This window comes from Mandrillus leucophaeus, unplaced genomic scaffold (genome assembly GCF_000951045.1).
Source record: "Mandrillus leucophaeus isolate KB7577 unplaced genomic scaffold, Mleu.le_1.0 Scaffold40, whole genome shotgun sequence".
In the NCBI taxonomy this organism is placed as follows: domain Eukaryota; kingdom Metazoa; phylum Chordata; class Mammalia; order Primates; family Cercopithecidae; genus Mandrillus; species Mandrillus leucophaeus.
The window spans coordinates 8,435,067-8,448,608 of NW_012104254.1; the positions used below are offsets into that span (position 1 = coordinate 8,435,067).

The window sequence follows — 13,542 nt, forward strand, 5'->3', positions numbered from 1 at the left end:
TTTTTTTGAGACAGAGTCTCACTCTGTTGCCCAGGCTGGAGTGCAGCGGTGCGATCTCGGCTCACTGCAAGCTCCACCTCCCGGGTTCACGCCATTTTCCGACCTCAGCCTCCCGAGTAGCTGGGAGTACAGGCACCCGCCACCTTGCCTGGCTAGTTTTTTTGTATTTTTTTTTTTTTCAGTAGAGACGGGGTTTCACCGTGTTAGCCAGGATGGTCTCAATCTCCTGACTTTGTGATCCGACCGCCTTGGCCTTGCAAAGTGCTGGGATTACAGGCGTGAGCCATCGCGCCCGGCTATATGCTGATATTTTCTATTCTATGTATTTAATTTTGTAAAACTCTAGGTATTTGTGATTTACTGAAATGATTTCATAACTGACCAATGGATCATAATGTGTAGTTTAAGAAGACGTCTTTTCTACCTGGCTACCAGAATGCTCTTTCTAAAATACAATTATTTTCCTTAAAGTCATTCAATGCCTCCATTACTCTAGGATAAAGTTCAAACCCTAACATGGCTTCTAAGACCCTCCATCACCCAGATCTTTTATCACTGTAGCTTCATCTTTCTCCACTCTAACTGGCTCATTTTCATTTTATAATCCAACCTTACCTGCTTAACTTCTGAACTCAGATTGTGTCTCTGTGCCTTTGCAAGTTGTGTTACCCTACTCAGACTATCTTCTACACACCCTTTTCTTACAGTTGATTCCCATTTCCTCTACCTTCTTAGCTTAGACTTCACTTCCCTCTAAGTGCTTTTCCTGGATGCCTAGAATGGGTTAGAATAGAATAGGTGTCTCTCCTGCCCTCCCACATGCTCCCTTAGTGCCCAGGACTCCCACAATGGCAGAGTTTATCACCCTGTATTTAACAACAATGCTGTTTAAGAGCAGCGACTGGGTTTTGTTCCCTACAGAATACCTAGAAGGCCTTCAGTAAATACTTATTGAGGCCGGGTGCAGTGGCTCATGCCTGTAATCTCAGCACTTTGGGAGGCCAAGACAAGCAAATCACCTGAAGTCAGGAGTTCGAGACCAGCCTGGTCAACATGGCAAAACTCCGTCTTTACTAAAAATACAAAAATTAGCCGGGCGTGGTGGCACACACCTGTAATCCCAGCTACTTGGGAGGCTGAAGCAGGAGAATCATTTGAACTCAGGAGGTGGAGGTTGCAGTGAGCCAAGATTGCACCATTGCATTCCAGCCTGGGCAACAAGAGTGAACTCTGTCTCACAAGAAACAAAAACAAAAAATCCTTATTGAATACATGAAACTTTTTCAGTGGGTTCCCCTCTGAAGTCTATTGAGTAGGCATTCTTATATATTCTCACACTGTTGGATATTTGGGTTCATTAACATCATGACAATGTGTTGTAAAGTTATTGAAGAAGGCACAGGTCTGGAACTGAACTGTCTACACAGACATAACTCACTGGCAGACTTATTAAATAGTTCCTAGAGGCTAGCTCTTTGTGAGGTAGCAAAGAACACTGGGTTCAAGGTTCACAAAATCTTTCATACTGGGACATAACCAAGCATCTCTAAGTTTCAGTTTCGTCATCTGAATTCCAACATTCTAGCCAATATTTAACCTTAGATTCCTCAATTACGGCAAATTCAGTTTGTGTAATTGATGGGGATAATGGCATGCTCTTCAGATGACTGTGAGAAGCAAGTAGGTTAGATAATGTAAACAATAATTTGCAGATTATTTTTTAGCTATTATTACTACGTACCTATTATACACACATGCCTATTGTCAGGTCATGCCAATACCTTACCATTTCATTGATTAATGAGTGCAAGTAGGATGACGAGTATGGACAGGGGGTACTGATGATCCTGAATGAACAAACCTCATAAATTCTTAGATTTCACTATAACATGGCCTGTGATATCATGGCTTTTTATTTAGAGAGTTTCTTCCTCAAAGCTTCCCTGTTCCTTTAAAAGACAACTAAAATCTCATTGTAACTTACTTAGTCTTCAAGGTCAGCTTTAGGATATACTATGAACTTCTTATAGAGGGTTCTCCTTAATCAGGTAAGCATCATCAGATTGAGATATGGCGGTTTTCCCATGGTGGAATGAATATTAAACCCAAATGAAAATGAAAAGAACAGGTAATTCCTGAGATCTGTCAGGCAGACCTCTGATGCTATTTGGTTATTTATGCATGAAGCCCTGAGAGTTTACTGTAGAATAAGAAGGGTAACTAGAGGATTACACATATCCATCTTCATTTCCTTTGGTCATCCCTATGAATTGGTGCCACAGATTTCCTTACTCTGAATGTTAACAGGCCACAAGAATAAGCAATGCCTAAAGAATAGGCAATGCTACAAGCATTCTGGATATGTTGTGACACTGTACTGACATAAGATAAAAATTCAAAATGCTTTACCTCAAATCAGATTGGCACATTTGTAAACAAATTACTAAGGAATAGTTTTCTTTTACCTCAGTTACTGCTTTGGTCTATATGTGGTTTGCCTCCTTCAAAACTCATGTTGCGCTAGGTGCAGTGGCTCACACCTATAATCTCAGGATTTTGGGAAGCTGAGGTGGAAGAATCACTTCGGGCCAGGAATTTGAGACCACTGTGGGCAACATAGCAAGATCCTGTCTGTACAAAAATTGTTTTAAAAAATATTAGCTAGGTATGGTGGCATGTGCCTGTATTCCTAGCTACTCAGAAGTCTGAAGCAGGAGGATCACTTGAGCCCAGGAGTTCAAAGCTGTAGTGAGCCATGATCACACCACTACACTACAGCCTGGGTGATGAAGCAAGACCCTGTCTCAATAACAACACAAAAACAAAACAAAATAAAACTCATGCTGAAGTTTGATCCCCAGTATGTGGTGGAGTTGGGAGGTGGGAGGGGTTTGGGTCAGGCAGGTGAGTTGAATCCCTCATGAATAGATTAATTTGGGAGCCAGGGGTGAGTGAGGTCCTACTCTCATAAGAATTGATTAGTTCCCATGAGAGTGGGTTGTTAAAAGAGTCTGGCTTCCTTGGTTTCTCTTGCTTCCTCTCTTGCTGTGTGATCTCTTTGCACATGCCTGTTCCCCTTCTACTTTCTGCCATGAGTGGCAACAGCATGAGGCCCTCACCAGATTGCACTGCTCAATCTTTAACTTCCCAGCCTGCAGAACCATAAGCTAAATAAACCTCTTTTCTTTAAAAATTACTGAGCCTCAGGTATTTTCTTATAGTAACAAAAAACAGACTAAGACAGTTACCTTACAACCTAATTTGAAGGTGACAGAAATTCAACAAGGACTACAGAATCAGCACAATAATAGATTGATAAATAAGTCGTCTTGTAAATGTTTTATGAAATAATATAAATATTTCCATTAACTTTCACTTCATTTGGTATATATGTTCTATTATTTGCCAGGTACTTGTCCAGTTGCTAGGGATATTATGAGGAAAATGATAAAGTCCTGCTTCATGGGTGTTACATTCTCTGGCAGGTAGGGAGAAGATGAAATGAACAATGAAACAAGCATTTCAGACAGTGATACATGCTGTAAAGAACACACAATGAATGGGCTGGGCACTGTGGCTCATGCCTGTAATCCCAGAACTTTGGGAGTGCAAGATGGGGGGATCGCTTGAGGCCAGGAGTTTGAGATCAGCCTGGTTGATGTGGCAAGATCCCATTATCTAGACATACAAACAAACAAATGATGAATGATATAAAAGTGCCTGAAATGGTGGTAATTTATAGGGTACTAAATGTATGAATTCTGGGGCAATAACATCCATGCACAAATCCAGGCTCTACAAACAAATAGGTGTATGACACTGGACAAATTATTCACCCTCTCCGTGCCTCAGTTTTCTCATCTGTAGAATGGCATAATAATAGTACTTAATGGGGTTGTTGGATTATATAATGTGTGTAGAGCAGTTTGAACAGTACCTGGCACATAGTGCTATGTAAGTGTTTTCAACTATTTTCCCCTCTGAGTAACTCATATATTGAGCTAAGGTCTAAATATTAGGAAGAGTCTTAAGCTAAGAATATAGATAAAAGAAACTGTACCAAATAAGGAGCAATTAGACTAAAATGCCACTCTCGTCTTTATATTTGCATGGTATACATTAATGAAAATACATGAAGCTTTAAGTATTGCAGCAACACTCATGATCCATCTTCACCCTCATCAGAGCTCTCGTCACTCAGCTCCTCATCACTTTCTCCTTTACTCTCACCACTGCTGTCTTCATCACTGTCTTCAACATCTTGCTCACGATTCTGAGTTCTCTCTGCCACAGAAAGGAAGAGGATTGCTTAAAGTGCTTCTTAATATTTCACTCTGAGAAATAATTCTCCTTGCCCCTCCCTCTACCAAGAAATACATATATTTGCAACATAAGAACTGAGTTGGACTTGGCTAACTGCACATAGGGTCATAGTGGTAGTACAAAGAAGAAACATATTTTTACTGGCATACAGGTGTTTTTGATAATTTAAAACATAGGTCTACAAAAATATTTTACTACTGTCAATGAAATTCTGTTTAATAATTTCATAGAATTATTTCCATCATAGAATTTTATTGACAGTAGTAAAATTGTCCATTGAAAGGAAGTGAGACATGGTAATTTAGAGGGTTTGGCTTCCCTTGGAATTGTGGGTAATTCCTTTAACACGCAGCTGTGTTAGCATGTTCTGCTTGTCAGTACCCGATGCCTGGTCCCCAGGGAGCCTGCTCTGCTTGGGCAGTTCTGTCCCACAGAGAGAAGGGGGTCATTGTGACCATCCACAGAGGACAAGCTGTTTCACTAAACCATTTAGGACAGCCATTTAGCCTTTTCTTAACCACTTCCTAAAGATGTATTGACAATCTCCCGGGATAATGGGTTTTTAAAAAGTGAGTGCTTATAGTTCTATGAGAAACAAGGAATTTCAATTTTTAAAATTACCCATCAGCAACATTTCTTCAATAAGTGTGAAAAACTCCTTGGCCTCAGGATTTTCTGGTTCATAGATGAGGACTGAAAACGGACAACAGAATGTGTGTTATTAACGTTCAGTGTTTCAGCAAACAGGCTCCTTAGAATGAAATTGAACTGTCACTCAGAGCAGGTGAAATGCACAAAGTGATAAACACTAACAATTATACCACAGATATATCTGAGTGCAAACAGAGAAAATGCTGCACTTATATTTTGTGCTTTGGAAGATAAATGATCCTCATTATATTTTATTTTATTTTATTTATTTATTTATTTTTTCCTGAGACAGGGTGTCTCTCTGTCACCCAGACTGGAGTGCAGTGGTGTGATCTTGGCTCACTGCAGCCCCTGCCTCCCGGGTTCAAGTGATTCTCATGCCTCAGCTTCCCAAGTAGCTGGGACTACAGGTGTGCGCCACCACGCCTGGCTAACTTTTGTATTTTTAGTAGACAGGATTTCACCATGTTGCCCAGGCTGGTCTTGAACTCCTGACCTCAGGTGATCCACCCCCCTCTGCCTCCCAAAGTGCTGGGATTACAGGCGTGAGCCACTGCGCACAGCCCTCATTATATTTTCTACCTCCTATCCATAGAATGCAATCTCTATCACCTCAATATGGCTTCCTTCATAGGCCAGTAGCCAGAGTGTTTCCCGAACATAATCATTTCTCAAAGAAGGTACAAATCCTGCAAAATATGGAGACTTTGCTAATGAGAAGACTGTGTGCCTAGAGGTCTGTTAATCCTTCATCTCATGTCATCCACCCATCTATGTGACATCCTTTACTAAAGGTCTCATCGGAACACAGAGGAAGTTTTTGTTTGTTTGTTTGTTTGTTTTTAATGCAACCTCTTCCATAGTAGAGATGCCATTTTGTTACATCTTTCCAATAGGGGAAACTGATGTTACTTCTTTCTCTTCATCTTGACAACTTTTACTATAGTCTACACTTTGGTCGTCGCCTGCTTAACAACGTTCTCCAGCTTCATTGGACCCATTGTTTTCAGCACTATTTATTCCTTTCTGCTGATCCTTTATGTGACTGTGTCACCTTTCTTTTGGAGCACACCAATAGACTTTTTTAGGCTTGTTAGTATGTTACTGAAATCCTAGAGGCCAGAAAGATTTATAATCTTAGTTTCAGAGTTGTCTAGACTATTTTATTCACTTTTTTAGATCTCGCTCCACATTCTCGCTCTACTTCTTCCTACCAGCCTTGAGGAGTATTCATAACTCCGCATCATCTGTTTAATATTGTGACTCCTGCTCAATATCTTGGTGGCCTCCAAGGGGGGCACTGAAGCATCAAGAGTGCTCTTCATCTGGCTAAAAGTAAGAGATAATTGTGAGGCTGGGCACAGTGGCTCAGACTTGTAATCCCAGCACTTTGGGAGGCTGAGGCAGGTGGATCATTTGAGCTCAGGAGTTCAAGACCAGCCTTCGCAAACCTGGTGAAACCCTGTCTCTACAAAAAAATACAAAAATTGGCTGGGCGTGGTAGCACGTGCTTGTAGTCCCAGCTCCTTGGGAGGGTGAGGCAGGAGGATGACATGAGCCCAGGAGATGGAGGTTGCAGTGGGTCGAGATTTTGCCACTGCATCCCAGGCTAAGTGACTGAGGGAGACTCTGTCTTCAGGAAAAAAAAAAAAAAGAGAGAGAGAGAAAGAACCATTGTGGACATTGTAGATGGTTCAGCTAGACCCCTTGGCTTATAGGACCCGACCCATGGCTTTTATCTTGATACACCAAAGAAGGGACTTTACTTCCTAATCTACTAACTAACAATTTGTCATCAGTCTGGGTTAGCATGACTGTGTGCTTGCTTAGAAGCTGCTTTTAAGGATCCTATAGGTATTTTATGTATCATTATACATACACATAAGGTTTCTGAGCAAAGTAACTTTTTACCCATTTTACCTTGGATTAAAATATGCTTATCATTAATAGTCTAAATCTCTGAGGCTAAGCTTCTTTCCAGAAGAGGGTTTCTCCAGCTTGCTTCCTTAGATACTAGTTTCTTAAAAAGTATACTGTAGGCTAATAGGAAAGAGTGAGTTATTTTACTCAAAAATAAATAGAAGGTTTTGTAAGAACGAAATTTTCAGAAGATACAGTATATCTGTATTTGCATTAGACATATAATGGCATGAAGTATTTTGGTTTTTGAGCCATTATTCTTTAACATTTACAACTGATAATTTATGAAATAAATCTTCCAGGACCTCCATGTATTATGTAGAGAATCTCAGGCTGTCTGGGAGCAGAAGTGTGGCACCCTAAAGAGACTGAGCTGCAGGTTTTTGACTTACAGGTGAAGTGACCAAAAAATAGGAAGATTTATTGGCACCAAATCTCATAGTCACTCATGAGATGAATGGAGAAATGTAAAGTACTTTGGACTCTTGACTTTCAGTTCCATTTAAAAACCACTTTGGGCCAGGTGCAGTGGCTCATGTGTGTAATCCCAACACTTTGAGAGGCTGAGGTGGGAGGATCGCTTGAGCCCAGGAGTTTGAGACCAGCCTGGGCAATGTGGTGAAACCCTGCCTCTACAAAAAATACAAAAATTACCTGGGCATGGTGTTATGTGCCCATAGTCCCAGCTACTTGAGAGGCTGAGGTAGTAGGATCCCTTGAGCATTGGAGTTCAAGGCTGCAGTGAGCTGTGATCGTACCACTGCACTCCAGCCTGGGTGACAGAATGAGACCCTGTTTCAAAAATAGTAATAATAATACTTCAGTGTTTTTATAAAAATAGAGGATTGAACATGATTCTATCAGGATTTCTTCTAATTAGAAATTCTGGCTGGATGTAATGACTCTTGCCTGTAATCCCATTGCTTTGGGAGGCCATGGCGGGCAGATCACTTAAGTCTAGGCAGTTCGAGACCAGCCTGGAGAATATGGCAAAACTCGTCTCTACAAAAAATACAAAAATTAGTGGGTGTGGTGGTATGCGTCTGTAGTCCCAACTACTAGGGAGGCTGAGGTGGGCGGATTGCCTGAGCTGGGCGATTGAGATGGCAGCGAGCTGACATTGTGCCACTGTACTCCAGCCTGGGCGACAAAGCAAGACCCTGTCTCAAAAAAAATTCTGTATTTGTGGGTCACCAAAAATAATTTTGACTAAAATATTTTATTCAATGGCTCTCAAGGTCAAAAGTGCTTGAAAGGATTATTTACCTCAGACATAAGATAGGAAGTGTTGAAGTATTCAAGAAACCAATTTGTAAAATGAGCCAATGATCTAGAAGTACCCTCTCCACAACTGGGACTCTTGCGAGGCCAGCCAGGGCAGACCCTCCATCCCTGTACTACATTTTCACTTAAGGACTTTACTGTAAGAATGAATTTAAGTTTAACACTACTTAATATTTTGAGTCCTGCTATCAACAAGTTTAATTGTAGAGTTGCTATTTTCTCTTTTTTAACATATTATGACTAATATATTAGAAGAAAAAGATGCATAAAATAGTTGAAAAGATGATAAAGTTCAACAGAGAACCAGAATCTTTCCAGATTGTTAAATGGAAATTCTAAAATGGAAAAGACAATCTTGGACTCACTAAATAGTTTTAACAGCAGACTGGACACAGCAGAAGATAGAATAAAGAAACTCAAAAACAGGTAAATAGAAAATATTAAAACAGACACATAGAAATAAAAGAAAGAGAGCCAGGCACTGTGGCTTAGCCTATAATCCCAGCACTTTGGGAGGCTGAGGCAGGAGACTCATTTGAGGCCAAGAGTTCAAGACCAGCCTGGCCAACATAGTGAAACCCGTCTCTACTAAAAATACAAAAATTAGCCGGGCATGGTGGCACAAGCCTGTACTCCCAGCTACTCGTGGGGATGAGGCATGAGAATTGCTTGAACTCAGGATGCAGAGGTTGCAGTGAGCTGAGATTGCACCACTATACTCCAGCCTGGGTGACAGAGCGAGACCCTGTCTCAAAAAAAAATAAATAAATAAATAAAAGAGAGAGAAGAGAAGAAAGAAAGAAAACAAAACACACCAGAGCTGAATATAAGATAGACATGGGACACCAGGAAAAAAAAAGTCAAATTTATGTGTAATTGGAGACCCAGGAAAATAAGAGAGAGAATAGGGTAGAAGTGGTATTTGGAAAGGCAATGGCCAAGAAATTTTCAAAGCTGACGGAAACATCAACCCACAGAGGTAAGAAACTCAGCAAATGTCCCGAACAGTACAACTGCGACAAAAAACCCACAACTATTTTGAACATCAAGTCAAACCACTAACAACCAAAGACAGAAAGAAAAATAAGGTAGATCATATTACTGCTCTACTCAAAAGCCTGCAGAGGTTTTCCCACCTCAGGGGAAACAGGAAGGTTTTTAAATCAAGAAAAAATCCTATGCAATCTCACAATCCCCTGCCCATGACGCCTCTGACTTTATTTCCTATCACACTTCCCCCTGCTCATTCTGTTCCAGTTACACTGTCCTCCTCGCTGTTCCTTTCAGGCACACTCCTGTCATAGCACATTTGCCATTCACCCTCCCTGGCACATTTGTCCTCCAGATATTCATGTGGCTCTTCCTCAAGTCTTTCAGTGAGGCCTTCCTGGGCCATCCTATTTAAAACTGCTTTGCCTTCCTCCAGTACCTTCTATTCCTTCTTCCCTACTTTATTTCTCACCATGGCACCTATCATTCATGACACACTGTCTGTTTATTGTCTTTCCAACACTAGACACAAATGTGGGATTGTCATCTGTCTGACTGACTATTGTATTTCCAGTGCCTGGAACAGTGGCTGGCACATGTAGGCACTCAATGTTTGTGGGATAAATGCATGTTCAGTTAAGGTTTGACTGCTGTATCACCTGACACTTCTCTGAAACTAAAGGTATAAAGCTACTAACCCATCATCATGAGGGTAAAATTTTTTATTTATTTTCCAGTGATGGTAATTACATTACTTTATTCCACTAAAATGTACTCTAGAGATCTAAATTAGTCCTTATACCAATCAACCTAATTTACTATCAAGGAATCACTGAGACACTATCAGGGAATTCACTAGACTTATGATAATCAAGATTGATTATCATATTATCAAATTCATTTTTGAAAACAAAGATTACAAAACATGAAAGTATTTTGTACTTACTCATCTGACATAATTTTTTTGCCAACTGGTACTCTCGGGCCATTTCTGCTCTCAGGAACTGGAAAACATTAAATTCTTCAGATAACTGAATTTAAATGTTGTCAACTCAAACTCCCTAGAAAATCTTTCGTTAATGATTAGTTGTTTTGCTTTTAACATTTTCACGTTTTTCCAGGAGTCAGTCTATAACCAATCAATTAATCAAGGATATTGAAGGACCTCTGATGGCAAAGCCACATGGGGTAAGGATGATACCTCTGCTTTCCTGCAACCATACTGTGTATGTACTACTGAACAATTTGAGAATATGTAGGTTGATTCAACTGGCACAGACAGTGAAGACATTAATCACTTTATTTTAATATTCCTTTGGTTCAGATACAGGTTTCACTTGTAACTTAGTCCATAATTATATGACAGTTGAAAAAAATGCAGACTTACAAAATGTACATTTGATATTTTCCAGCATTGCTCTAATATCATCCAGTTTTGCTTTTATTATTTTTATTATACTTTTCTTGTTACAAAATAATATATCTTTTTATGTAGGAAATTTAAAAGCTAAATAAACACATTCTGTCCCCAGTTAAGAAGCACTTACATTTCTACCATCTATGAAAAATAAACACATTTATTTTTAACATCTTCATATATATTATTTCAAGTATTATTTTCCATAAATGAACACATAGGTATTTACCACATTTAATATTATTTAGTAACTTAAAAAAAAAAACCCCGTAGATTGTGATCATTTTCTCCCCATGGCATGAAATATTCTTACATATTTTTTACTTATTTAGGCTACAATTTACTAAACTAATCTTCTATTACAGCTATTTAGACTGCTTCCATTAAAAAAACACACACAAAATCCCCTATACTTTGATGATTGTTCTTGCCTGTGTGTGACATATTCTGAACCACATGCAGGTATATGAGTTTTATTCTGTAAGAGATAGAGGCATATAGTAATATAAAAGAGACCCTTCTCATACACTTCCAGATACTTGATAAATACCCAGGTACTGTTTTCAGAAGTAGTTCTCTACCAGTTTTCTCAGTTTCTCCCATGGCTTTAAAAAATTTTTTTCTAATGTAAATATAACTCTTCCGGAGATTTTTCTATAAGTCATTAATTTCATCAAAATTCTCATTCACATACTAATTAACATGGTATGTTCCAACTCATACGATAGAATTCTCTTATTTTCAAAATCTATTCTTGTCTAGGTTAAGACATTTTCATTTTCATTCCTATTTGTGGTTTTCTTCCATTTTAATTATGATATCTAGTAGTTCATATCTATGTCATCCTTTTTTCAAATATCCAGCTCTTGATACATTAATTTGGTTTTTAGTTTGAATTAAAGTTTCTTTAATTCTTTTTCTTGTTTTATGTTTATTTTATTTTTCTAGTTTCTGGCATTAATATTTACTTCATTTGTTGTCATTCTTCCTTGAATCATCATCATCATCACTGAAGCATTTGAAATTTTAAGTTTTTTTCAACATTTTAATATTTAGTGTTGTGGTGATCACTTTTTTCCAAATAGTTTTCGAGGTTGTTTTTTTTTTTTGAGATGGAGTCTGATCTGTTGCCCAGGCTGGAGTGCATGGTGTGATCCTGGCTCACTGCAACCTCTGCCTCCTGGCTTCAAGCACTTCTCCTGCCTCAGCCTACTGAGTAGCTGGGATTACAGGCATGCACCACCACACCTGGCTAACTGTTTGTATTTTTAGTAGAGATGGGATTTTACCATGTTGGCCAGGCTGGTCTTGAACTCCTGACCTCAAGTGATTCTCCTGCCTTAGCCTCCCAAAGTGCTGGGATTACAGGAGTGAGCCACTGCGCCTAGCTTACGTTTATTTTTTATTTTTCTTTTACATTCATGCCATTTAGAAAATTTTTTTTTAGTTTTAAGTGGTTTTAATTTGTTATTGTTATTTTTGTTATTAATGCCTAGTTTAATTGATCATGGACAGAGAATGTGATCAATAAAATATGCAGCTATTTTTATATTTTAAAAATCTATTATGAAAAATTTAAATATACACAAAAATAGAATAGTAAAAGAAATCCAAGTTCCCAATTCTCAGCTTCAAAATTTGGGTTCTATCAATATCACCACACACTCTTTCCCCCGCTCTGTCTGGATTATTGTAAAGCAGTTTACAGATATCATCTCGTTTTACATTACTATAAAACCCAAATATTACTATCATACCTAAACATTTAGGAATTTCTTAATATTATCTAATATGTAGTGTATTTAACGAAGCATTATATTAATAATAGCCTCAGAAAAAGAAAAGAAGTATGGAATCAATTTCAAATTCCCTTGTATTGACCTATTTGTTGTTTTTGTTAGCATAAAATATATTTCCTTTAACAGTTCAAAAGGCAGTAAAATTATGAAATTCTTGCAATGGATGTTTTGCCAAAGCCCTCGATGAGAATTATCTAACACTCCAAAATTACGCTGAAGACAGGTTTACAAAAGTATTTGTGATATTCAGAATAAAGACATGCTTAACAACTAAACAAAAAGCATAAACACTGATGAAATCTGACTGGAAAAAAAATCTAGCTAGAAGCTAGAAAAGCCATTTTAAAGATAAATTCAGAAACTAAATTTGGTCAAATATTATATGTTACAGAATTATTACTAATTTTCTTAGTTGTGATAAGGATATAGTGTTACACTGAAGAATGAACTTTGGAGACCCAGCTTGAGTATTTATGGGTGAAGTTTCATGATGTCTACAACTAATTTCAAGTGTTTCAGTCAGAAGTATATATCTAAGCTGGGCGCAGTGGCTCACGCCTGTAATCCCAACACTTTGGGAGGCCAAGGTGGGCGGATCACCTGAGGCCATGACTGTGAGACCAGCTTGGCCAATATGGTGAAACCCGATCTCTACTTAAAAAAAACAAAAAAATTAGCCAGGCATGGTGGTGCATACGTGTAATCCCAGCTACTCAGGAGGCTGAGGCACGAGAATCACTTCAACCCAGAGGCAGAGGTTGCAGTGAGGTGAGATTGTGCCACTGCACTCCAGCCTGGGCGACAGAGCATGACTGTCTCAAAAAATTAACAAAAAAAAAAAAAAAAAAAGAAGTATATGGCTAGGTTATATCTATGCCTCTCCTATTAAAAGAGAAAGATACAGCAAATGAGGCACAATGTTAATGAGTAGTGAATCTAGTAAGGAGTATTCAGGTGTTCATTGTTCTACTCTTTCCCTTTTTCTATAGGTTTTAAAATTTACAAAATTGGCTAGGCGCGGTGGCTTACACCTGTAACCCCAGCACTTTGGGAGGCCAAAGCAGGTGAATCACAAGGTCAGGAGATCGAGACCATCCTGGCCAACATGGTAAAACCCTGTCTCTACTAAAAAGACACACACACACACACACACACACA

General features: G+C 38.8%; 1 protein-coding gene across 1 annotated transcript in view; it reads right to left on the reverse strand.

Annotated features, from left to right (window-relative positions):
• Positions 1 to 4,080: 4,080 nt before the first annotated feature.
• The window catches only part of ERICH2 (glutamate-rich 2), a 14,799-nt gene continuing 5,337 nt past the window's right edge, over positions 4,081 to 13,542 (reverse strand). The window contains exons 3-5 of the mRNA XM_011991950.1: positions 10,115 to 10,172; positions 4,945 to 5,016; positions 4,081 to 4,284 (exon numbers count right to left, since the gene is read on the reverse strand). Coding sequence (XP_011847340.1) covers positions 4,160 to 4,284; positions 4,945 to 5,016; positions 10,115 to 10,172 — 255 coding nt within the window. The 3' untranslated portion in view covers positions 4,081 to 4,159. The remainder of the gene's footprint in view (positions 4,285 to 4,944; positions 5,017 to 10,114; positions 10,173 to 13,542) is intronic.